The 25,299-nt window shown below is 50.7% G+C and overlaps 1 protein-coding gene across 1 annotated transcript; it reads left to right on the top strand.

Annotated features, from left to right (window-relative positions):
- Positions 1–406: 406 nt before the first annotated feature.
- On the top strand, positions 407–25,299 carry A4GALT (alpha 1,4-galactosyltransferase (P1PK blood group)). The gene is made up of 3 exons (XM_065924090.1): positions 407–606; positions 22,426–22,567; positions 24,040–25,299. The coding sequence occupies exon 3, from the start codon at positions 24,080–24,082 to the stop codon at positions 25,145–25,147; it is 1,068 nt and encodes a 355-aa protein (XP_065780162.1). The 5' UTR covers positions 407–606; positions 22,426–22,567; positions 24,040–24,079; the 3' UTR covers positions 25,148–25,299.

Genomic DNA, 25,299 nt, shown 5'->3' with positions numbered 1-25,299 from the left:
CTTGTGGACAAGTGGACAAGTGGGCTTCCCCTGGTCATCCTGAGTGAGAGGATGGGTGAGGAGAAAGTGAGGACAGCGCGGCGCGTGTGCAGTGGACCAGCGAGTGAGAGGGAAAAGATCAGGGCAGGAAGGTTGTGCAACACTGGATGGATGCAGGCAAAGCGTTTAGCACCGGTAACCCGGTGATGGAGGGAGGAGGGACAGAGGCAACAGGCAGGCCCGAGTTCAAATGCCGCCACTGCCCTTGCCCAGCTGCTTGACGTGGAAATCACTTAACCGCTCTGAGCCTCGTTCGGCCCATCTGTTAAATGGGGGGTGGGGAAGGGATCGTAAACCCAAAGACGACGCGGCAGGGAGGTACAGGGAGTGCTCCGTACCTGTGGGCCCGCGGGCTGATGGGGGTCCAGCCCCGGGCGCGGCGAGCCGCGAGGGCTCGCAGGACCCCCTCGGGGCGGGCGGGGCAGGGCGGGGCGGCGCTGACCCCGCCCCGGCCGCGCTCCGCCTGCAGGTCTCCCGGCCCTGCCCGCCCGCCGCCTGCCGCCCGACTGCAGCCCGCCCGGCTCGCGGGGCCGCGTTGTCCGCCGCCTGGAGTCGCAGGAGCCAGAGGTACGAGTGGCCGGGCTCCGGGGTACAGACCGGGGGGCGCCCTGGGCGCCCCGGGCCGGGGCGAGGAGGCGCGCTCCGAGAGAAGGAAGGGGCAGGGGCTGCGGAAGGCTCGGCCGCCTCCCGCCGGGACCACCTGTTCCGGAGGGTCGCTCGCGTGCGCACGGATTGTGCGCTCCGTTTCCCCCGACCGCCGCCTCGGCCCCAGAGGCACCCAAAGTTGAGCGCGGCGGCCGGGCTGGAAGCCCAGCCCGAGAAGGGAGGGCGCGCCCCGCCCGGGAGCCCTCCGGGCAGCGCCGCCCGGGCGGGGGTCCCCGCGGCAGGAGCAGAGAGGCCATGGGGGCGAGAAGCCCGGGTCCGAGGGCCGGCTCCCCCGGCCCACGCTGCGCCCTTGGGCGAGCCGCGCGGCTCTGCCTGGGGGAGCGCATAAGTCCCGGAGGCCTCGCCGCCGGCCGCGATCGCCGCTGGCCCCGAGGGGAGCCGCCGGTGAGAGGAGTCGGGGGGAGCAGCCTGCTGGGGGAAGACTGCAGGCGGTGGGAGGCGTCCCCCTGGGCCTTTGAGGATGCTGAAGCTTTGGACGGCGAATTGGGGAAGGGCTCTCTCCAGGTGGAGAGACCGCCCGGGTCGGAACTGGGAAGTGGGGAGGGCAGGGTCTAAGCGCTCCGTCTCGGGGCTCGGGATCCGCAGACCACCCCCTCTTTCCGGCATGCTTCTCTCCTCCAGATGGGAAACGTCGAGTCCCAGCGGGAGCTGTGGTGCGCTGGCAGAGGCTCTTTCCGGGGATGTCCAGTCTCAGTCCACGCCCCTTGGCGCTAGCCGAGTCCCCTGGCCTCAGTTTCCGCTTCTGACACGTGCGAGATGGAGGTTCCCACCTCCCGGCCAGACGCAGCCGAGCCCCCCAGCTGTGGGAGGGCTAGGAGCCACCTCCCCTGACCTCGCGGCCCTCTCCCGGGAGGACTCCCTGGAGTGATCGGCGGCTCCGTGGCGGCCCTTTGGGGGTCTCTGGAATCGCTTTGTGCCCTCCTCCTTCAAACTCCCCGGGGCATCTGGTGTGCTACCCCTCCGGCGCCCCCTCCGCCCCGACCCCAGCTGCCCAAGGAGTCCTCCTTCGTTACCGCCTCCCCAAGATGGGGGAATCACCCTGCCCAGAGCGACAAAGCAGGGCCCAGGCTGGCCGCCACTGTCCCCTCCTGCTCACACCCCTGTTCCCACTGCCAGAGAGCCCGGCAGCCACACCAGGCCCAAATAAAAAATAAAAAAGGAGAGTCAAGATGGAACTTTCTCAGTTGCTCCTTTTCCTTCCAAACCTGTTTCCTGTCCCTGCTTGTTCGCTGTGGCCGCTCCATGTTAGAGGACAAGCGCCGAAGTGGAAATTCTTTGACATTTTGTTTTGCTTCCTTGTACCCGTTGAGGCCCTGTAGCTGCCTGGGCTAGTGGGCCTGCTCCTGGTGTGTGCGGGGGTTGGCAGAATCTTTCAGTGTGACTTGTGCTTAGTCGCTCCGTCATGTCCAACTCTTTGCGACCCCCATGGACTGTAGCCCGCCAGGCTCCTCTGCTCATGGGGATTCTCCAGACAAGAATACTGGAGTGGGTAGCCTGTCCCTTCTCCAGGGGAACTTCCCAATCCAGGAATTGAACCAGGGTCTCCTGCATTGCAGGCTGATTCTTTAGCAGCTGAGCTGCTCCGGGGAAGGTGATTTACTTGGAACTTAAGGAAGTGGTGACACACCACATCATCAAGTCAGCCCCCCGTCAGCCCCTTCCACAGGGCCATGGAGGGCCGTCCGGCTCTTCAGGGACCCAGGGCAGCGGAGAATGCTGTTCCCCGTGTGTCAGAGTTGGTACCAGGGCAGAGTGAGACAAGGTGGCTGCCGGGGGCATTTGTAACCAGATGGGAAGAGGGGTGGATGAGAAAAGGGGAGCTTAATCTGTGAAAACAGCTCTTCCCCACCCCGTCCCCCCACCCTCATCCCACCAGGTGCCCCACGTCCTGGTGGGGATGGTCCCACCTTCAATCCGGCCACCCAAGCTGTGCTCATTACTGCGCTGTCTGGAATGCACTTTCTCCCGGCCAGGTACCTCCAGTTGACTGATCTGCCCTGCATCCCATTGCCTTCCTCCTCCTCTCCAGATTGGAAGCTCCTGGCCCTAGGGAGGAACCGTGCCAGAAGCCTAGAGCACAGTCTGACATAGTAGATGTTTACTGCCTTTTGCTTGAATGAATGAACTGAAAGTAGGGGGTAAAACTCCATATTCCCATCACTTGGAGCTGTGCTGTGCTTAGTCACTCAGTCATGTCTGACTCTGTGACCCCATGGACCATAGACCCCAAGCGCCTCTGTCCATGGGGATTCTCCCGGCAAGAATACTGGAGTGGGTTGCCATGCCCTCCTCCAGGAGATCTTCCAACCCTGAGATCAAACGACTGTCTGAGCCACCAGTTATCACTTGGAGATAACTGTTATTAAAATTTGCCAGACTTTTTAAAAAACACATTGATACATGTTTGAATGGGCTTCCCTGGTAGCTCAGTGATAAAGAACCCGCCTGACAATGCCGGGGACTCAGCCTCCATCCCTCGGTTGGGAAGATCCCCTGGAGAAGGAAATGGCAACCCACTCCAGTACTTTTGCCTGGGAAATCCCATGGATGGAGGAGCCTGGTGGGATCCAGTCCACAGTGTTGCAAAGAATCAGACATGACTGAGCGACTAAACAACAACAACATATTTGGATATCTTGTTTATACAAACGTTGCATATTCCTCATCTTTCTCAAATTCTTTTTCTATATTTTTCAATGCTTAGATATTGTGACATCATATTTAGTTAATGAATTTCATTTGACATTTAGGTTTTGTTTGGGTTTTTTTTTTTAATATTTGGCTCTTTTAGATAGTATTACATTGAGTTCATAGATAAATTTATGCATCGCCAGATATTTTCTTCTGGAGAGGGAATTACCTGGTAGTCAGTGTAGCTCTGGCTCTCCAGAGAAACAAGTGCCATTGTGTACTTACTTAGGCTGTGAATGTGCATTTCCTGTTATTTCCTGGAATTGAAATGACTGGGATCAAAGAGTATGAACATCTAGTATCTTTGGGTGTTTCTTATTCACTTGTTGAGTTCATCAGTGAGACACTTGTCCCTTGTCTGGTCTCTTGGTGGCAAAGATCTTCTCCCAGGTTATGACTAGGCTATTACTATTTTTGCTGCTGATGGTGTGTGTATTTGAGCAGCACGTTTTAAATTTTTATTTTACTGTATCTGTGCTTTTGGATAAGGGAGGCTTGGCTGCATTTATAAGCTGATGGGAAAGAGTCAGGCGAGGGAGTGGCTGAAGTCCCTGAAGAGGGAGGGGCAGGTCGGTAGTTGAAGTCCCAGAGGATGCTGGAGGCGGGAGAGGGCTGGAACTGGTCCAGAGGGGGGCCTTCTGAGCTGGTGAGGACAGGAGGTATGAGGGAGGGGCTGGGAGGCATCTTATGAATCGGCTTTGATCTTCCCAGAGAAGAAAGTAAAAAAAGCATCATCAGCGGGTTCTGGACCTGAGGCCCCCAGCGCCCTGTGCTGTTTGCCGGCCTCGTTTCCCTTGAGTCCTCCTTGTTTCCCTGGGAGGTAGGAGGTGTTATCATCCCCATCGACAGACTCCAGAGGGGAGGGAAGTGCCTTGCCCCCTGCACTCACCACCTGCCCTTGAGAGTCCTCTCCGAGCCTCCATCTCTAGTAGCTAGCGGGATACAGTACCCATCTTCCTGTGTCTGGAGCTTGGTGAGCGAGCATCCCTTCCTCTCCTGCCTGCCTCTGTTTGTCTTCCCTCTGGACAGACCCCAGTGGGGCCAGGGGCTTCCAGCTCCGCAGAGCTGGCCACAGGGACTAGGAGGGCCCCCTCCACTCAGGGCAGGGCCCACACGCTCTTCTGTCGCCCAGTGCTGCAGGGGCACACGGCTTCTGGATGTCACCCTGTGCAAAGTCTGAGTTGCTGGGTAGACGTGAAAGTAAAACAGAAAAGTAGCCCTTCCATCCCATGAACGGCTTTATTTGAAAGTGCAGACACCATTGTGCCAGATACAGATATGGGGCCCAGAGACACCCGCCCCAAGCCCTCCCCAAGTGTCTGTAGTCATCAGTTGCTTTTTTCCAGCAGCTTCCAAAGCAATCTCCTGATTTGAGGGCAGGTTTCTGACTTAGACAGGAAAGAATCCACCTTCAGTGCAGGAGACCTGGCTTTGATCGCTGTGTCCGGAAGATCCCCTGGAAAAGGGAATGGCAACCCACTCCAGTATCCTTGCCTGAAGAATTCCGTGGACAGAGGAGCCTGGTGGGAGTCGGACTTGACTGACACTTTCACTTTTCTTTCCATTGATCAAGCCCCCACCTGATTCCAGGGCTTTTGTTAACCCGATCTTTTTTTTAAACCCCCTCAGCCCTCTTGAGCCGTCAGCCTTACAGATGAGGAACTGAGAGTCAGCTGTCTCTTCTTGACCACAGCAAGATCTGAGCCCCTGGCCAAAGCGCAGTCCCAGTTGAATGGGACTGAGTTACAGACAGAGTTATTTCACCTAGCAGAGGGTGTTTGAATCCCAGCTGGGCCTCGGTTTCCAATTCTTAAACTGTAATTGATAATAACAGGACCTGCTTCACGCAGCTATTGGAAAGATTAAACAAGTTACTGAAGGAAAAACCACTCCAACCAGTGGCTCTGCATGGTAAGCTCTCAGGAAATATACACTGTTGTTAGTATTAAACCACAGAGCTCCATTCCTGACGGGGAGCTTTTAATAAATGCTAACTCGGCCACACCCATCTCTCTTCTGGATGAGAGGATGGAAAGGAGGACAAGCCCTGACACTGGAGAGAACTTGGACTTTTTAAGTTCTTGAGACCAGTGATGACCTGTATGGAGAACCGATTTGTATTTCCTTTGACCTAAGCAGCTCATTTCTAGAAACAGTCCTACAGAAGTAATTAAGGATGTGTTGAGAGATGTAAGTGCTAAGATACCACAATATTGTCTATAAAAGCAAAAAGATAGAAGCTACATTTTCAGCAGTCAAAGTGAAAAGTGAAAGTCGCTCAGTTGAGTCTGACTCTGTGCAACCTCATGGACTATACAGTCCATGGAATTCTCCAGGCAGATTACTGGAGTGGGTAGCGTTTCTCTTCTCCAGGGGATCTTCCCAACCCAGAGATTGAATCCAGGTCTGTGCACTGCAGGCGGATTCTTGACTGGCTGAGCTGCAAGGATATGCCCCTCCAGCGGTCAAGGAGGGTTACCCTGGAGAGGTAGGGTGTGGAGCTGTGTCTACTGACATAACAGAGGCATGGCATGTATTTTCAGAGTTTAATTCAAGTAGAATTTACACCCCATTGCATGCGTCCAGTTTGATGAGTTTTAGGAAATGGGTCTGTATGTAACTACCACCACCTGGTTTTAGGAGACAGGGGCCCCGCATATTTTTAGGTGAAAAATAAAACAAGGTGTAGAACAGTGTGGGTAAGGATCACCTTCTGTGCGCCTCCCGGACACAGCCTGTGTAAACACTGCTCCGTGTGAGTGGAGGCGGCTGAAAAGGACTGGAAAGCATATGCCAAAATGCTGACGTGTCACATACCCTCACCTCAAACCTTCACGATAAAGAGCAAAGCAAGAACTGTTCCCTGAGGGTGGTGACTGGGTGTCCCCTCCCCTGCCCCCCAGGCACGCACGCACACACGCACACTTACACACACATCCCGCTAGAAGAACTGGGAGCCCCACCAGCCGTGATCCCACTGTTGGCTAAGTGTCTGTGTATACGCACTGTGGAAACACAGAGGCAATACTCAAAGGTATGAAGAAAACCATGACAGTATTTTGATGGATTCTTGGCAAATAGCAGCTCATCTTCCCCACCATGATTGAGAGGTTGCTGGGTTGGGAAGGTGGAGGGACATTTTGGGAAGAAGAAAGAGTTTGTTTCAGAAACTTGGTGTTCCCAGAGCCTGGTGCCTTGAGCAATAGAGAAGAGCTGTTTTTTCTTGCAAGTTTTTAACCATCATTTTCAAAGGCATTGAGGATATATCGGGATGGCTGTCCTGTAATCTCACTACTGTCAGTCATCACGCACTTATCGTGCACCTGCTGAATGCCAGGCCCTCCTGGTTTAATATCAGGCTGAGTGGGCAGCGTCTGGCTTGGTGCCCACTTTCCTGCTATCTCAGTTCACTCCAAGACCACATTCACCCCGGCGGTTCCCCACGGGACTTGCTCAGGGGCTCCGAAGGTCTGCCAGGGGTCTGGGTGTGGGGGAAGCACAGGGTTTGGGGTGAGTGCTGTTCATACTCCTTTGAAAGGTAGCCACGCGCTCCTCCTGGTGTGAGTGTGTGCAGAAATGGGGGCCCAGCCCATGGGCCACAGTAAGAGTCACTATCTGGGCAGATTCCTAGGTCGGGAGAGGTGGAGGAAGGAGAGTCTGAGGCTGGGGGACGCATACCTGGCTGGTGCCGATCCTGCCTCCCGCCTTCACTAGCCCAGCAGCCCCTTGGCTCTGCACCTCAGTTTTTCACTCCTAAGAGGGGCCACCGCAGTGGACATGGAGACCCAGGACGCGTGGTGTTCAGCGGGGTGCCTGGTAGGCGGTGTGTTCCGGGCAGATGGTAAGCTTCCTTCGTACCTTTTCTGCTCAGGAGGTTCCAGGGGAGCATGGAGAGATGCTTTGGGAAGAGGAAAGAGCAGGTTGCAGAAACCTGGAACTTCCAGAGCCTGGTGGCTTCAGCAATAGGGCAGACATCAGCTTGCTAGTCTGGAGGTCATGCACCCAGAGCGGGCAAGGCTAGGGGGGCAGAGCTTGCAGGACCTCAGCACTGTGGGGTCTGCGGGCTTGTGTGGGGCTGCAGCAGGAGGAGGCTGGGGTGGCGCATCCCAGGCATCCCAGGACAGGGACCGAGAGATGGAGAGAGCTGAGCTGGGCTGGGGGGAGGGAAGGGGTGGTAGAGGGGAAATCTGTTTAGCGGAGCTCTCCCCCTACTTCCCTGTCTCCACTTCCCTCTCCCCAGATCATCACAATAGCCCTGTAACACATTCCTGTTGCTACACATCCCCTGTGATTTAGACTCAAAAAGCAGCCAGGTCTTAAAGATTTCTTTAAGACATAAGTCACACTAGGGAATTCCCTGGCAGTCCAGTGGTTAGGATTTGGGGCTCTCACTGCCAAGGTGGGGAACTAGGATTCTACAAGCCATACAGGGTGACCCCCCCCAAAAAAAAGTCACGCTGTAACCCTTTCCTCCTCAAAAGTGCCCGATGGCAGCCCCTGCCAATCAGCTGTCTAGTCCTCCCAGTGGCCCGCAAGCCCCCTCCCCACCCCAGCCCAGGCTCCCCTTTATCTCTCTGGCCTCTCCTGGTACCTCGGTGACTCCACGGTCAGCACCTCAGGCACACATGCCCCAGGGCCTTTGCACTCACTGACTTTCTTCCCTGGGCACCCTTTCCCCGGAAATCCATCCAGCTGCTGCCTCACCTCCTTCTGGTGTCGGCACACGTGTCAGCTTTTCAAGAGAAGCCATCCATAACCATTCCACAACCCCGCCCCTGGTCCTCCCAGTCCAGGGTCGCTAAGAGCAGATGTCTAGGTGTCCAGGTCCATGGTGAGTTATCACTCCCTGCGCTGAGCAGAAGGTGACTTCACCCTGATCCTGAGAGCGGAGCCCAGGCTCTACTGCAGAGTGACCTTGGGGGGGCCGGCATGGCCTCAGGGAAGAAAAAAGCCTCTGAGACTTTCAGATGCAGACATACATGACAGTAGATCCTGGCGCCACCCCCCCCCCGACCCCTTCCCCCCACCAGGTACTAGCTATGTCGTGTTGGGAAGGTCCCCTTTCTCTCCTGGGACAGGTGCATACTCAGGTACTTGAATATAAGGGACCATATTTTGTGCCCTTAGATGGTGAGGCGGGACACATCAGTTACACATTCTGACAGTTGTCCTCTGCACGGGCTCAGGGTTTACCACGTTGCAGATGCCACTCCCCTAGATTAGTTGTTCATTTGGTCCTGGCTTTCTGGACAGTTTAGGGATCATTCATTCATTCTTTCAGAAAATATGTATTAAGCACCTATGATAGGCGAGGGTCTGTGCTGTCCATGCGAGACCAGGCATGAGTCAGAGTGACCTTGTTTCTGGCCCCCGGGAGCAGACATTGTTTTCCAAGATATCGGTGTCACTGTGTGTTTAACCAGTCCCTTCAAGGAAGACCTTGGGTTGTTTCTAATCATTTGCGGTTGCAAACAAACCCGTGACCGGTACAGATGTCACTTATCTGTAGGATAAACTCACAGAGTGGGACGCGAGGTGAAAGGGCATGTGAGTGTGTAATTCTGATAGATGTTGGTCACGCACCCTCCACCCGTACCAGCACTGTATGGGTGCCCCTTTCCTCAGAGCCTTGCCTGAAGGATGTGTTGTTCGAAGTTTTAGATTCTTGCACATCTGATGGGTGAAAGATGCTATCTGACTGTTTTGACTTGCATTTTTCTTACTTACAAAAAGCTCCCTCATCTTGGCTTACCTGTTTAAGCATCAGTGTGTGTGTGTGTGTGTGTGTGTGTGTGTGTGTGTGTGTGATGTGACCTTGGCTCGTTTTCCTTTGGATTGTTGATTTTTTCTCCTTGATTTGTGGGATTGCTTTCTAAGTTAGAAAAATGAGACATCTGGAATCTGAGAGAAACGAAAGCCATCCCAAGATGTCACTTGTATTTTTTACTTTCTCGGTATTTGGCGAAAGGTTGCAGGGAAATTTTTCCTTTTCATGACTTCTGGATTTCATGCATAATTAAGAAAACCATCCCAACTCTAAGTTTATTAAGGAATTCACCCATGTTTTGTCTGAAACATTTATTATTTTACATTTAGGATTTATCTTGGGCATATTCTGAGATACCAGCTCATCTGATCCTTTTTCCCCCTTCCCTGCTTGCCCAGCAGTCGTATCAAAAACTCCATTTTTACTCGAGCATTTGGAGATGCTGCCTGTGTTGGATATGCGAATACCATACTCTTTCTGTGATTTGTTGCAATGCCTTGTTTATATGCAAAAACTAGGTTCTTTTAAATATTGGTGCTTCATGTGTCAATCTCTAAAAGACCAGTCCTTCTTCTTGTGTTCCTTTCCTCAGAGTTTTCTGTAGGTTCTTGCTTTTTTTTTTTTTCATTTATTTTTATTAGTTGGAGGCTAATTACTTTACAATATTGTAGTGGTTTTTGTCATACATTGACATGAATCAGCCATGGATTTACATGTGTTCCCCATCCCGACCCCTCCTTCCACCTCCCTCTCTACCCGATCCCTCTGGGTCCTCCCAGTGCACCAGGTCCAAGCACTTGTCTCATGCATCCAACCTGGGCTGGTGATCTGTTTCACCATAGATAATATACATGTTTTGATGCTGTTCTCTCGAAACATCCCACCCTCGCCTTCTCCCACAGAGTCCAAAAGTCTGTACTGTTCTGTGTCTCTTTTTCTGTTTTGCATGTAGGGTTATCATTACCATCTTTCTAAATTCCATATATATGTGTTAGTATACTGTAATGGTCTTTATCTTTCTGGCTTACTTCACTCTGTATAATGGGCTCCGGTTTCATCCATCTCATTAGAACTGATTTAAATGAATTCTTTTTAATGGCTGAGTAATATTCCATGGTGTATATGTTCCACAGCTTCCTTATCCATTTGTCTGCTGATGGGCATCTAGGTTGCTTCCATGTCCTGGCTATTATAAACAGTGCTGCGATGAACATTCGGGTGCATGTGTCTCTTTCAGATCTGGTTTCCTTGGTGTGTGTGCCCAGAAGTGGGATTGTTGGGTCATATGGCAGTTCTATTTCCAGTTTTTTAAGGAATCTCCACACTGTTCTCCATAGCGGCTGTACTAGTTTGCATTCCCACCAACAGTGTAAGAGGGTTCCCTTTTCTCCACACCCTCTCCAGCATTTATTGCTTGTAGACTTTCTTTTTTAAATTCTATTTTATTTTATTTATGTATTTGGCTGTGCTGAGTCCTCGTTTCTCTGCAGCGAGTGGGGGTTACTCTCTAGTTGTGGGGCTCAGACTTCTCATTGCAGTGGCTTCTCTCGTTGCAGAGCACAGGCTCTATCTAGGTGCGTGGGCTTCAGTAGTGGTAGCTCATGGGCTTAGTTGCCTTGTGGTGTGTGGAATCTTCCCTGACCAGGGATTGTTCCCATGTCCCCTACATGAGCAGGCAGATCCTTTACCACTGTACCACCAGAGAAGTCCCTTGCTTATTTTTCTAGATAAACTTTAGAATCCATTTGTTGAATTGCAGAACCGAGTGCAGTTTATATGTTGGCTAAGAGAAAATCGACATCTTTAAAAACCTGAATCTTCTATCCAAAAACATAGTGCAAGTTTTCACTTGTTCAAGTGTACTTACTTTTTATTGTCGGCAGCTTTAAATTGTTGTTCACATGAATGTTGAACATCTTTTGTTAAGTTTAACCCTAAGTATTGTGGTGGTGGTTGTAAGTAGGAGTCTTTTCATTGTATCTTCTGCTTCTAGCTGCTTTTTTATATTTGTGTATGTGTCTGTCTGTTTCCTATCACCTTATGGTATTTTTTAATTATTAGGAATTTTTCAGCAGTTTCTCATGACTTTTCTAGGTATGTAGTAGTATCGTATAAAAATAGCAGTAATTTTAGCTTTTTCTATTCGGGGGGTTGGGTTGGTTTTCCCTCCCTGCCCCTGTTTGTATCATACCTTTGCTGGTAGCTCAGACAGTAAAGAATCTGCCTGCAGTGTCGGAGACCCAGGTTCAATTCCTGGGTCAGGAAGATCTCCTAGAGAAGGGAATGGCAACCCACTCTAGTATTCTTGCCTAGAGTATTCCATGGACAGAGGAGCCTGGCAGGCTACAGTCCATGGGGTGGCAAAGAGTCAGACATGACCGAGCAATTTTCACTTTCATTTGGTTTTATAGCTCTAATTTCTTTCTCTTGTCGAGTTGCCTTGATGAATACCTCCAGTGCCCATGAGGGTGCTGGACACTTTGTCCTTTTCCTATCTTCAGCAAGAGTTTACTCATGTATGAAGCTGAGTGTTCATACTCCTGTATGAAGCTGGCTCTTGACTTTGATGTTGATATACATAATTTTGTTAAGGAAGTTTCCATTGATTACTAATTTATCCAGAAAGGTGTTGGAAATCTTGTCAAATTACTTTAGCCTTTCTGGGGATAATAGTATGGTTTTTTCTCCTTAGATCTATGAATATGGTGAATTATATTAAAGACATCCTAATATTGAACCATCCTTGCATTCCAAGAATAAACCCATTTGGTTTGGTTTTGTTGTGTTGTGGCATGTGGGATCTAGTCCCCTGACCAGGGATTGACCCAGGGCCCCTGCGTTGGGAGTGTGGAGTCTTAGCCACTGGGCCACCAGGGAAGTGCCAACCCACTGGTTTTGATTTTTCATTCTTTTGATGTGCTGTTGAATTCTATTTGCTTTTTTTATTTAGGATTTTTACAGTAGTATTCATAAGTGATAGTGGTTAGTAGAGTGTCTTGTGTAGTCTTTGTCAGGTTTTGATGTCCATATTATACTAATTTAAATTCTTTATACTTAGACTTCTGTGGCGGCTCAGTCAGTAAAGAATCCATCCGCCTGCAATGCAGGAGACCTGGATTCGACCCCTGGGTCAGGAAGGTACCCTGGAGAAGGAAATGACAATCGACTCCAGTATTCTTGCCTGGAAAATCCCGTGGATGGAGGAGCCTGGTGGGCTACAGTCCATGTGATTGCAAGAGTTCAATATGACTTAGCGACTAAACCACCATACTTAATTTTTTTTTAAGTGTTCCTTCTTATATTTTGTTATGTAACACCTTTAAAAGCATTGAGATCTTTTATATAAATTCATAAAATTCCTCTCTAAAAATATCTTGTCCTGTTGCTTTTGCTTCTTAATGATCTTGTATAATTCTATTTCTTATGTAAAAGTTTGCCTGTCTAGACTGACTGTTCTGGGAGCAGTCTTGATTTATTACATTTGTCTAGAAATTATTTTTTTCAGGTTTCAAATGTTATTTGCAAAGTACTATCTTATGATTAAAAAAAAAGTTTTCCTCTGCTTCTTTGGTTCCTTTCCCGTTTGGCATGACTTAGTTTGTACTAGGTGCTCACCCCTCATTTCCTCACTCTCTTATTTTCTTAATTAGGTTAATGGTGATTTATATATTTCATTGAATTTTTTCCAAAGAGCCAGTTTTTTGGCCTTATGTCTTAGTTCTACTGTTTATCTGCTTCCTGACTTTTTTCTACGATAATTTTTCTTTCCTTAGTCTTCTTGTTTATTTTCTAACATTTTAAGAAAATGTTTAGGTTCTTTTTCTACCATTTTTTGCCTGCTGCTTGCTTTCTTCTTATCGGTCCTGTTTTACTTGTCACATGTACTGGAGGCTATAAACATTCTTCTGATAAATCTGCAGCTGTGTCTTATAGATTCAGGTTCTTGGTATTTTGATATGGCTGTTTTCTAGAAATGCCACAAATCCCATTTGTACTTCCCTTTTGACTTAAGAATTATCCAAGAGAGCGGTTTTGTTTTTAAAAAAATTTCCTAACTTTTATGTTAATTTCTCGTCATACTGCTTTGTATTTATAAAATGTATTTTTTATGTTTATGGGCTTTGTTGAGGTTTTCAATTTTCATAAATGTTCCATCTGCTCTTGAAAAGAAAGTGAATTATCTATTATTAAGATCAAGAATTTGATATAGAATAGTACTTTTTGATATATTTTGTAGATCTTCTGAATTATTTTGTGTTTGATCTACTTGGTTCTTGGGCTCAGAAAGGTGAATTAAAGTCTGTTATTAGTGTGTTGCCATCTGTTTATCCTGACATCCCTGTAATTTCTTCTTCCTGAAAATTGCTGCAGTGTTTTTGATGCCTTGTGAATTATACCACTTAGCATTCTAAGTGGCTTTCCTTTGGCTCATTTAGTGATGCCTGGCTTCAATTCCCATTGTCAGATACTAAGATTATGGCTTCAGCTTTGTTTTTGCTTGTATGTGTCTTTAAACCTTTGCTCATTCTTTTACTTTTAACCTTCTAGATCACTTTTTTAATGTATGTCTCTCAAATACAAGATAGAGTTGGAATTTGCTTGTGATCTAAACTAAAAAAAAAACTTTTCCTTTGTATAGATAAGTTAAATCTGTTTATATCTATTGATATGGCTGATGTCTGTGATCTTTCCAGTCATGCTGTGTACATACTTGTGCGTGCCTTTGTGCTTGTGGGGGAGCCACATTCTTTTTTATATATAATATATACACATGTGTATTTACTTGTTTGGTTGTACCGGGCCTTAGTTGCAAGCATGAGAGATCCTTAGTTGCAGCAGGTGGGATCTTTTGTTGTGACATGTGGGATCTAGTTCCCTAACCAGGGACTGAACCCAGTCCCCCTGCCTTGGGAGCACGGAGTCTTAGCCACTGGACCACTGGGGAAGCCCCTGGGAGGGCTATATTCTGATGAAAACAAGCAAACAAACAACCCAAAACAAAAAGTAACAAACTTTCTGATGTTTGGGAAAGCTTGTATTTTTGTTCTAGTGGCTACATTTTAGGTTTTTTTAATCCTTCATATAATACTCTTAGTTCTTTCTTTAGATAGTGTCTATTGTTTCTCTTCTATGAACAACAATACATTTAACTTGTTTCTTCTCCATCCTCCCCTTTCTCTAGTCATTACTCATTTCAACTGATTCTGTTCTGAGTAAGGTGTATACTGTTTCCATCCAGTGCTTCTGGAAGCTCTCAGTCAGGCAGTGTTCCCGACACTTGCCACTTCCTGCTCATGCAGTGACATGATAACCTGAAGAGATGTCCACAGCTCGGAAAAAAACCTTCCGAGGCAAGAGCAAAGCACCCTTTGAAGAAGTACTGCACCATCCCCAGGTGATGGAAAGTGTGAGCCAAAGATTAATATATGGTTGTCCCTTAGTATCCATGCAGGGAATCCCCCACAGCTAAATCCTCCCACACTCAAGTTCATAATGTAAACTGGGCTTGATGTTACCACGTAGGAAAACACAGGCATCGGTGACACTGAGGTGAGCTCATTCAGAAGGATTAGTTTTTACGTGTGGTGAAATTTCAGAAACACCTTACTAAAACTTTATTTATTTCACTTATTTATTCTTTCCTATAAGTACACAGATGTGATAGGTGATTTAAAAATCTGACTTAAAAAAAAAATTCTTGCAGAAGAAAAATCCTACATAATAAGAAAGCAGAGTAGCTTTGCTTAATTGGCAGCGTTTTTATTCTTTTAGTGGTATATAACATAATGATGCATCTTAGTAAACGCACTAACATTGGGGAGTGTTATCCTCCGTATCCCCTTTGCACTTTAAACATGCTCACACTTTTACCGCTTTCGTTTTTACCCCCAACAATTAGAGATGAGGCAACCACTGAGTTTGTTCTGCCTTCCACCTTTTTGCCCATCCTACCAAATTTTTGTTCACATTTTCACGTTGTCTGACTAGATACCATTGTCATTCCACCCTGTCATCCTTATTCCTACCCTTTTGATGGGTGGAGAGGAACTGAAGTTAAATGTACTCAGTCCTGTTACTAAAGTTAGTCCAGTCACCATTTGGTTTTCTGTCTTTATTCCTTATAATACATTAGTGCCCAAGTCCTTATATTTTGAAACGTGGTGTATAACCTTTATGTTTAAAGAACAGCTTGGCTATACACTCAACCCTCCAAATCTCTGGGTTCCACATCCACAGACTCAACAAACTATGGGTCTAAAATATTAAAAGGAAAAAAATTCCAGAACATTCCAAAAAGGGAAACCTGAATGTGCTGCACGCTTGCGTTTACATTGCTGAGCGACGAACACTTTCACTTTTCACCTTATATTGGGTATTGTAAATAATCTAGAGATGATTTAGAGAATTTGGGAAATGTGTCTAGCTTATATGCAAATACTACACCATTTTATGTCATGCACTTGAGTATCTGTGGATTTTGGCGGCTGTGGGAGTCCTGGAACCACTTCCCTGCATGGATACCAAGGGATGACGTATATTAATACTTGGCTCACACTTTCTTTCCTTGAGGATCCTGTAGGTGTTGCTCTGCTATCTGTCATTTAATGTCTGCTGAGAAATCTGATACAAGCTGACTCTGTTTCCTTCATAGATCTTTCTGTGTGCGTGCTCAGTCACTCAATCATGTCTGACTCTTTGGGACCCTACGGACTGTAGCCCGCTAGGCTCCTCTGTCCGTGAGATTCTCCAGGCAAGAATACTGGAGTGGGTATTCCCTCCTCCAGGGGATCTTCCCAACCCAGGGATTGAACCTGGGTTTCTTGTATTGCAGGCAGTTTCTTTACCATCTGAGCCACCGGTAGCTGCCTAAAGATTTATTTTTGTGTCTATAAAGTTCATTCATTTTACTAGAAAATGTCTTGGGACTTACCATTTTGGGTCACTAATCTCCAGTACTACATAAGGTACCTTTTCGATTCATGAAATGAAATCTTCCCTTATTTCAGAGAAGTTTTTCTGAATTATAATTTTAAATATTTATTCTGGTCCACTGTTTTCATCTTCTTTAGAAACCCTAGTTATGCATTTGTTGGATCTCCTTTACATCTTTTCTCCATCTTCTTGAATTCTTTCATCTCTTTATTTCTATTTGGTTTTGTTCCCTTTTCTCATTTTAATCTCTGGACCTCTTACTGCACTTCATATGAAGTCTACTCTCTTTGTGTTTCCTGTAGTTTGGTCTTCATTTCTGAAATGTTTTTGTCTTTTTCTTCTAGTTCTTTCCTGAGGTCTATCAGTTCTCACTTGTTGTCCTCATATCTTTTTCAAGAACTTCTCCAGTGGTTGTATTTCTGCTTTCTGGTCTTCCTTCAAGTGGGAATTACTTTTTTCTCAGGATTTTTTAAATTTTAATTGTTTTCAATTCATGCTGCCATTTTGGATTAGAATTTCTGTTTGTTTTGTGGCGATATTTTTATAGTGACTCATCTTTTTACATAAGGGAACACCAGTGTTCCTTTCCCTCTTCATTCATGTAGCATCTTTGGATGGATGTTGTGTTTGTGCCTTTAACAAATTTTTTTTTCCCTCTATTTGAATTAGCAGAATTTTCCTGGACCAGCAACTAGCAGGAGGTTTTGATGGAAATTGGGAGAGAGGCCAGCGTCTTTCTCTAGATTTCTCTACTGAAAGACTCCCTCTGTTTTTACAGGAATAGATTGTTCCTTTAGGATTTTATTTATTTATTTATTTATTTATTTATTTATTTATTTATTTAAATTTTTCAGTGGGTTTTGTCATACATTGATATGAATCAGCCATAGTTACACGTATTCCCCATCCCGATCTAGATTGTTCCTTTAATATACAGTCTTTCTCTGCAACTCCTCTTCTGTTGCCTCTCAGAACCCAACCTGATTGAAGAGGCCACCATCTCCAACCTTGAATCCTCCTGGTTCATTAAGCCCTTGGCTCCTGTCTTATTCATCTTCCTTTTTTTAATTTGTTTATTTTTTGGCCGCACTGGATGGTATGTGGGATTTTAGTTCCCCAACAGAGATCGTACCCATGCCCCCTGCATTGGAAGCAGAGTCTTAACTACTGGACCAACAAGGCATCCCTCGTCTTCCTTTTAGAAGTGGTGATCGCTGTGATCTTGCACTAGTGGGTACCCCTGGTACCACGCTCTCCCCCGCCCCCACTGCCGTATCTGCTGGTCTCAGGTGCCTTGTGCAACACTTACATGTGACTTGGAGTTTATGAGTTTTTCCTGCTCCTGGTTTCTCTCCCTAATGCTGTAGCTTGTGGTTTATTTTTTTCCTTTCCCTCATTGCTCAGTCTGACATCAGTAGAAGAGGGAAGACTCAGAACTAAGAATATGCCTTATTCTTCTTGGAAACAGAGGTTTCCTCCTATTTTTCTGTCTGTTGTAACCCCCCAAAAGCAAGCCGCTGCCTGTTGATTCCTGGCTTCAGGAATTTCTGTCCTCGGAATAACTTACAGGCTTTGGAGGGGGAACATTTTGTAACCTTGGCTCTGAAAACAGCCACTTGTACAAGGATCATTGCCTCCTAGTATCCGTCAGTCTTACTTCTTGAGTAGAAATCATTTATGCCCTCAAAGAGTGGGGGTGAGGTCCATGTGAGGACCATACAGCAGATCCTCCAAGTGGGGTTTGGAAGCTGGAGATACTGATTTTTCTCACCGAGGAGGGTCTGAATTCTAAGACCAAAAGCCCACCCCCCTCAATTTTACGAATGTGAAGGGCATGGGGGCAGGTACAGGCCCAAGGTCACAGAGCCAATCAGTGGCGGAACAGAAGCTGTCTGCAGGGACCTGGGTTTGAATTCTATACTCCATTTCCTGGCTGGGTGACCTGCCCCCAGGTCTTTGACTTGATAGATCCCTCGGTGTCTAGCCTCCATATCTGCTCAGCCATTAACTTATCAAGGAGGTAGATCAGCACAGGCCCTGCGTTCCCACAGTTAGAACTTTCGGTTAGTCCGGCTCTCGCTTCCCCGCGGTGCAGAAGGAAATCTGAGGCCCAACAAAGGAAAGGGAATTACCTAAAGTCACAGAGCAAATCCAGCGGGGCTGGGCAGACCAGCAAGCACCCTCCAGCCCCACTGCCACTAGCACAGCCCCTTGGACAAGTCACTTACGTTTCCTGAAGGTTGAACAGGGGAACGGGTGCTGGGGTGAGCCGGAGTAATCCTGCAGCCCTCACTGGGGATCAGGCTGAACTGAGAAACACTGACCCGAGCCGGGGCCGGTCAGGGCCTCCTGACCCCCATGAGATGCATCCTCAAGCAGAAGGATGCAGTTGACTCTCTGATCTCTTCTTTTTTTAATTAACCATTTTATTTTATTTACTTGTGTTTGGCCGTGCCTTTTTGTCATGTGGGATCTTGTTCCCTGACCAGAGATGGAACCCCAGCCCCCTGTGATGGAAGGGCAGTCTTGAGCCCTGGACCACAAGGGAAGTCCTCCTCTATCTCTTCTGTCGCCCATGGCACCCCCCTCCCCTGCCAGGTCTCCAGCCCTAAACCTCCCGGTACTTAATGAACCCCTGTGTCTTTGACTTGATATGGGGCATAGGTGCTAACTGGGGCCTTTTCGTCCCATGCCTGGGGAAGAGCTTCCTTGGGGCGAGGGGAGGCTCAGCTGCCTATCTGGGTCCTTTGAATGTGGTCAACCTGGCCTTTGGCCCCTGTCTGCCTCTCTGTCCTCCCCTTGCACCCCTGCAGTATCATGGGGTCAAGGACCAAAAGGGCACCCCGGGGTTGTTTGAGAGGGAAAGAGATGGAGACAGACAGACCAGGTGGGATAGCAGAGGGGAGGAATGGGTAGGAGGGACCGAGAGAGGGGCCAGGGACAGAAAGGCGGAGAGAGGAAGAGGCGAGTGGAGTTGAGGCATCGATGGATTGCTGATTGGTTGATTGGAGAAACCTCTGGAAGGTGCCATCCTTTGGCTCCTAGGCTCTTCTCTCCTCTCCGGTCAGGGTCTGCCCTCCACGTCAGAGAACAAGGTTCCGCCAGCTGCTATCTCTGCCGTCCTGGGGGTCTCCAGGAAGGAGAAGAATCCTCTGGCAGTGCCTCCCCCATCCTTCCTATGGATATCTGCCCACAGGCATTGGTTTCCAAACCCTACACTGCCCCCAACCGAGAGCAGAGCCAGCAAGGGCCACGTGCAGGTAGAGAGGCAGGTAGAGATGCATGTGGTACCCAGGGCAGCCTCTGCGCTCCCCTCCCACAGGTGAGGAAACTGAGGCCCCCGGTCTTAGGTGACCTGTCGGAGACTTCCCTGGTGGTCCAGTGGCTAAGACTCCGTGCTCCCGATGCAGGGGGCCCAGGTTTGATCCCTGGTCACAGAACTAGATCTCACAGGCCACAGTGAAGATCAAAGACCCCATGTGCTGTAACAGACCCAGCACAGCCAAATGAATAAATGAATAAAATAAATTAATAAAAAGAAGGGAGGACTTCCCTGGCAGTCCAGTGGTTAAGACTCCACACTTCCACTGCAGGTGGCTTGGATCCAATCCTTGGTCAGGGAACTAAGATCCCACAGGCCATGTGGCAAGGCCAAAAAAAATTATAAAAATTTTTTTAAATCTTTTTTTTTTTAATTAAGTGACTATCACAGAAGTTAAGGACAGGTAGTCCCTTGCATCTGCTGAGTCCAGAGCTGGGTCCTGGCTCCCAGGGCCCATGGGAGGGAAACACTGGAGAAACTGCAACCCTGACATCTAGTTGCATATGGACTGGTGTGAGAGCTGAGTTCTAGTCCCGCCTCGACTGTGATTCTCTGCGTGGGAATGGGCATCACTAAGCCTCCATTTCTCCCCCTCTCGTGTGAGGGGCTGGGCAAGTCGTCTCTAGCTTGGGATAGTTGGTCGCTCCTAAACCCAGTAAGTGCCAGAGAGCCCTGTCCCGCGTTTACCGGGTCTTGTCCTCGTGCTCCCCCGATGAGCAGGCCACCAGCATCCATGGCACCTCCTGGGCTCTGGGAGCAGAGACTGTGGCTGGGGAGCGCTGCACAGCCAGTACCCGACCTGAATCCTGTGTCCACCCCCAGGGTTGGGAGTGGAGTCTGTGGGGCAGGGGCGGGTCCCCAAAGGAAATTGGGGTGCGGTTATCAGAAGTGGGAATGCATGCTGGACAACCCAGACCAGCAGACGGCCACCCCGTCTCCCCTGGGGACCCCAGTTACAAATGACTTATAGCCCTTTTCTCTGCCATGGGCTGGACCCAGGAGCCCAGCGAGGGTCAGAGGTGGAGCCTCCCTAATCGGGGAGCAGAGTTGGGTGTAGGCCACAGTTGGGGGTGATGAGCGCCAGGTCCAGGAGCCTTTTCTAGATATGTGAGCTTGATGCCCTTGATGCCATGCTCCTGAGGTGGGATCCACGGAGCCTGTGCTGAGGGCCAGCTCAGAAGGGGACTGGTCAGACTTTTAGCCCTCTGTCTCCGCCAGCCTGCACTTCTTACCCTTCCTTCCTCCCTGAGCTGGACCATGGCGGGTCTTGATGATGGAGAGCCACAGAAGGACAGAGCCGGGACATGACCGCAGTTAGGTGCTAACAGGGAATATCTCCCCAAGGCAGGGCTGGAGGTGGTGGCCGGGAGATAGGAGGAGGTGGCAGGAACGCGCCAGGCTGCACTGACAAAGGCCAGGACTTGGACTGTGAGGCTCTCCCGGGGATGGAGAGTGCTTTGGGCCTGAGGTCACACGGCTACTGGGCTGCGGCCAGCTTCGCGTCATAAACGGTTTCCATTCCCGGGGCTTGGGCTCCGGCACCAAATACGGTGCTGCTGCTCGCGTCTGGCTCCCTCAGCCACGGCCAGCACATCCTGCCTCCTCGACAGGCTCCTATCCCCATCCCGAAAAAACACCCCACGGGAGAGCCAGGACCCTCCGGGCCCCCACACAGCCCCGGCCTCGCTCCATCCGCCGCCGGTCTGTGCCTGCTCAGCAGTGTGGTTCACAGAGAATTAAAAATACTCAGGACCGAAATAGCCTCTCTCCCTGTAGGGGAAAACCAGGGCCCGGGGAACACATGGTTATGGGTTGACATCAACGGCTCTACCATTCACAACCTGGCTGGGGGATCCCAGGCAGCTCTCTTTGACACCCCCCAGTTTCCTCCCTCATGTGCTCACTATTTCCTCACTCGTTGATTTGCTAACTCATTCATCTGTTGATTCATTCATTCACTGATCACTCACTGATTGGCCCCTTCGTTCACTCACTTGCTCCTTTACGTGTGTACACACCCACACGCTGAGTCACTCACTTACTATTTATTTATTACATACCAAGACCCAGGCACTATTCTAGGCACTAAAAAAATAAACAATAAACCTACACCAGACATACGAAAATACCTATCCTCATAGGGGTTACATTCCAAATAAATAACCAAAACAGACAAGTACAGAAATGTACAGTATATTAGAATAAGTACTAGGGAGAGCAGACCAGAGGAGGAGGCTGAGGGGCGGTGGGGAAGCTGGAATCTTAGAGGGGCTGGGGCGGGGAGGACGGGGGAAGATGAAGGAGCCAGCTCTGTGAACATCTATAGGAAGAGCATTCCGAGCAGAGGGAGCAGCAGGTGCGGAGGCCCTGAGACGTCAGCATTGGGAGATGGGTTTGAGGAAGAACCAGAAGGCCAGGTGGTGATGGGGAGAGAAGCGGGTGTGAGGTCAGGGTGGGGGAACATGCCACCCCTCATGAACTGGGCCTCCCACCTCACTCATCGTCTGAGCAGAGGAGCAGCCTAGCCAGACTTGCATTTTTAAATCGTCCCCCTGGCTGTTGCCTGGAAAATCCCATGGACGGAGGAGCATGGTAGCTTATAGTCCATGGGGTCTCAAGAGTCAGACACGACTGAGCGACTTCACTTTCTTTTGTTTCTTTCTTGGCTGTTGAGTGGGTGAATCAGGCGGTGAGCCCGTTTCCTGTTGACTGCTGTGTACCTGATGCTCAGCCAGGCCCTGGGGAGAGAGAGGTGTGCAGGTCTCCTCTGCACTCACGGCTGACTCCCTTCTCATCAAGTGTCACCTCCTCCAGGAAGCCGCCTGCTCCCTCTCTGCTGGCCCCTTGGCTCCAGTTCTGCCATCATCGGGTTGATTGCCTCTCTCCACATGGTCTCCCCTTGAAGCCGAGCACTCCTCCAAGGTGGAGCTGCACCTAACTCTTCTCTTCTCCCCAGCATGTTCCCCCAGGGGCAGAGCCTCACTCTGTCTCTTGCCATCTTTTGCAGATGGATTTGCGGGCATGGAGAGCATGCGGAAGGACCCAGTTCCTGCTGACAGAGAAGGCTGGCTGCTGACCCAGGGTGTGTCTCCAGGAGGCCGACCAGGCTGCCCAGTTCCCCACCTCGCCACCATGGGCTGCCCAGGCTGGTCAGTTTCCAACCCATGCCATGGCTGTGGTTCCCGACCTCAGCTTTGAGGAGGGACGGGCCCCAGTGGACAAGTCACAGCCTCCTGGGACCCCGCTGTGACCACAAGACCCCTCTGTCCTGGGGAAGGGTTGACTCTGGCTCCCCCAGGCTCCCAGGCTACACCCAGTGCCCCGCCCGCTTGCACCCAAGCTTCCTGGCCTCGAAAGTGGAAACTATGCAACTGCACCCTGGCATTATTGAGGGCTGGGTGGATGTAGATTCAGGACAGTAAACGCTGGCCAGCGTTCTGTTAATAGTGAGTACTGTCCAGGTCGACGTGTACAGAGTCCCCAAGCGCTAGCACGTTCACACGGTTGTGCCATCTCTCTGCAGGGCAGGATGGCGCAGTGGTGAAAGCACAGACCTAGAGCCAGGTGGCCTGGCCTCAAACCCCCCGCCCTGCTACTGGCGGACCAGAGGACTCTGCATGAGTTACCGAACTTCTCTGTGCCTTGGTGTCCTCACCATGTAAAAGGAGGATGATTTCCGCCCCACAGGGTGGCTGTATTTAATGAGTTAATATGTTTGAAATGCTGAGAAGGCCCCCTGACATGTGCATGGTGGGCAGTCAGTATTCGCTGAGTGAATGAATATAATCCTTGCTCCAGTATGACCATCCTGCAGCTGGTTCAGGCAGACGCAGGTCCCATGTGTCCCAGGATTCACCTGGTCCCACCACAAGCCTCTCCTGTTCCTCCCAACCTCCTGCAAGGCACCCGGGAATGTTCCTGCTGCTGGCCAGCCACAGCCTGGGCATCAAGAGAGAGTGAGGGTCCGAGGGCCGCAGTGCTAGTCAGGTGACAGAGTGACAGCTTATATAGCACAACCTCCCGTCCCTCTCCCTCCAGGCAAGGGCTAGGGAAGTCAGGGGCCCAGGAGACTCTGTTATGTCCACCCCAAGGGCTTGGGGACCCAGCAAGCATGCCCACGTGCCTGGAGTCCACCCGTCCTGCTTCTGAGTAAGTTTGCATGCCAGCACCCAGCCCCCAAGGCCTCCTGCTGAAAGTCCCTGTGGCTGCAGGCAGCCCTTCCTCAGACCAGCTCCAGGCCCGGCTGGTGGAACCGAATGAGGCTGAGAGATGCCTGCACTGGGAACTCACATCACAGGCCACCAGGCTGGCAGTTCAGAGGGGACAGACCTTGCAGAGAGGCCAGAGCCTGCCCTGGGCCCATGTTGGCCTCACATTGTGGGTGGCGCTGGCCCAGCCCTTGGGGAGCTCACCGGTACGTCAGAGTGGAAGGGACCCTGCCCAGATCTCAGCCCATGGCCTGCTGCTCCCACTTCACAGCTGAGGTCAGAGAGGGGGCCCTGAGCACCTGGCGGCCCGTGGGGTCTGGAAGCCGGCGTCAGCCATGGCTGGTGTCTGTGGGCAGTGTTCTTGGGCTGGGGAAGCCAGCAGGCTGCCTGAGTGTGGTGCTCATCTCTTACAGACCAGCCGATTCCTGCTGAAGGCTCCTGACATCCGGGGAGATGACGTCCGCGCCCCCTGACTGCCTGCTGCGGCTGCTCCGGGGCACCCCGAGGCAGCGGGTCTGCACCCTGTTCGTCATCAGCTTCAAGTTCACGTTCTTTGTCTCCATCATGGTCTACTGGCACGTCGTGGGAGAGCCCGGGGGCCGAGGACAGCTCTCTAACCTGCCTGTCGACGTCCCCTGCCCCCACGTGGTCCCCCCAACCCCGCTGCCCTCCGGCACCCCGCCTCCAGGCAACATCTTCTTCCTGGAGACCTCCGACCGGACGAACCCCAACTTCCTGTTCATGTGCTCCGTGGAGTCAGCCGCCAGGGCGCACCCCGAGTCCCCGGTGGTGGTCCTGATGAAGGGACTGCCTGGCGGAAACGCCTCCCGCCCGCGGCACCTGGGCCTCTCGCTCCTGGGCTGCTTCCCCAACGTCCAGATGCGCCCCCTGGACCTGGGGGAGCTCTTCCGGGACACGCCCCTGGCCGCCTGGTACGTGGCCGTGCAGCGGCGCTGGGAGCCCTATCTGCTGCCGGTGCTCTCGGACGCCTCCAGGATCGCGCTGCTGTGGAAGTTCGGCGGCATCTACCTGGACACGGACTTCATCGTCCTCAAGGACCTGAGGAACCTGACCAACGCGCTGGGCACCCAGTCCCGCTACGTCCTCAACGGCGCCTTTCTGGCCTTCGAGCGGCACCATGAGTTCATGGCGCAGTGCATGCGCGACTTCGTGGCCCACTATAATGGCTGGATCTGGGGCCACCAGGGCCCGCAGCTGCTCACGCGGGTCTTCAAGAAGTGGTGCTCCATCCGCAGCCTGAGCGAGAGCCGCGCCTGCCGCGGCGTCACCACCCTGCCCCCCGAGGCCTTCTACCCCGTCCCCTGGCAGAACTGGAAGAAGTACTTCGAAGACATCAGCCCGGAGGAGCTGACCCGGCTGCTCAATGCCACCTTCGCAGTCCACGTGTGGAACAAGAAGAGCCAGGGCACGCGCTTCGAGGCCACATCCAGGGCCCTGCTGGCCCAGCTCCACGCCCGCTACTGCCCCACGACGCACGAGGCCATGAAGATGTACTTGTGAGGGGGCCTGCCGGCTCACCTCTCTGCACATGGCGGAGAGGGGCTCTGGGTGCCTGCCTTCCTGGGGGAGGTGAGATGGGAAGGGTGGAGATGGGGAGGCTGGGCTGCTGCAGCCCCGGGATCTGGGGCAGGTGGTGGGGAGGACGAGTAATT

Source organism: Muntiacus reevesi, chromosome 1 (genome assembly GCF_963930625.1).
Source record: "Muntiacus reevesi chromosome 1, mMunRee1.1, whole genome shotgun sequence".
In the NCBI taxonomy this organism is placed as follows: Eukaryota; Metazoa; Chordata; class Mammalia; order Artiodactyla; family Cervidae; genus Muntiacus; species Muntiacus reevesi.
The sequence above is the reverse complement of the archived record's forward strand: the minus strand, read 5'-3'. Positions and strand labels throughout refer to the sequence as shown.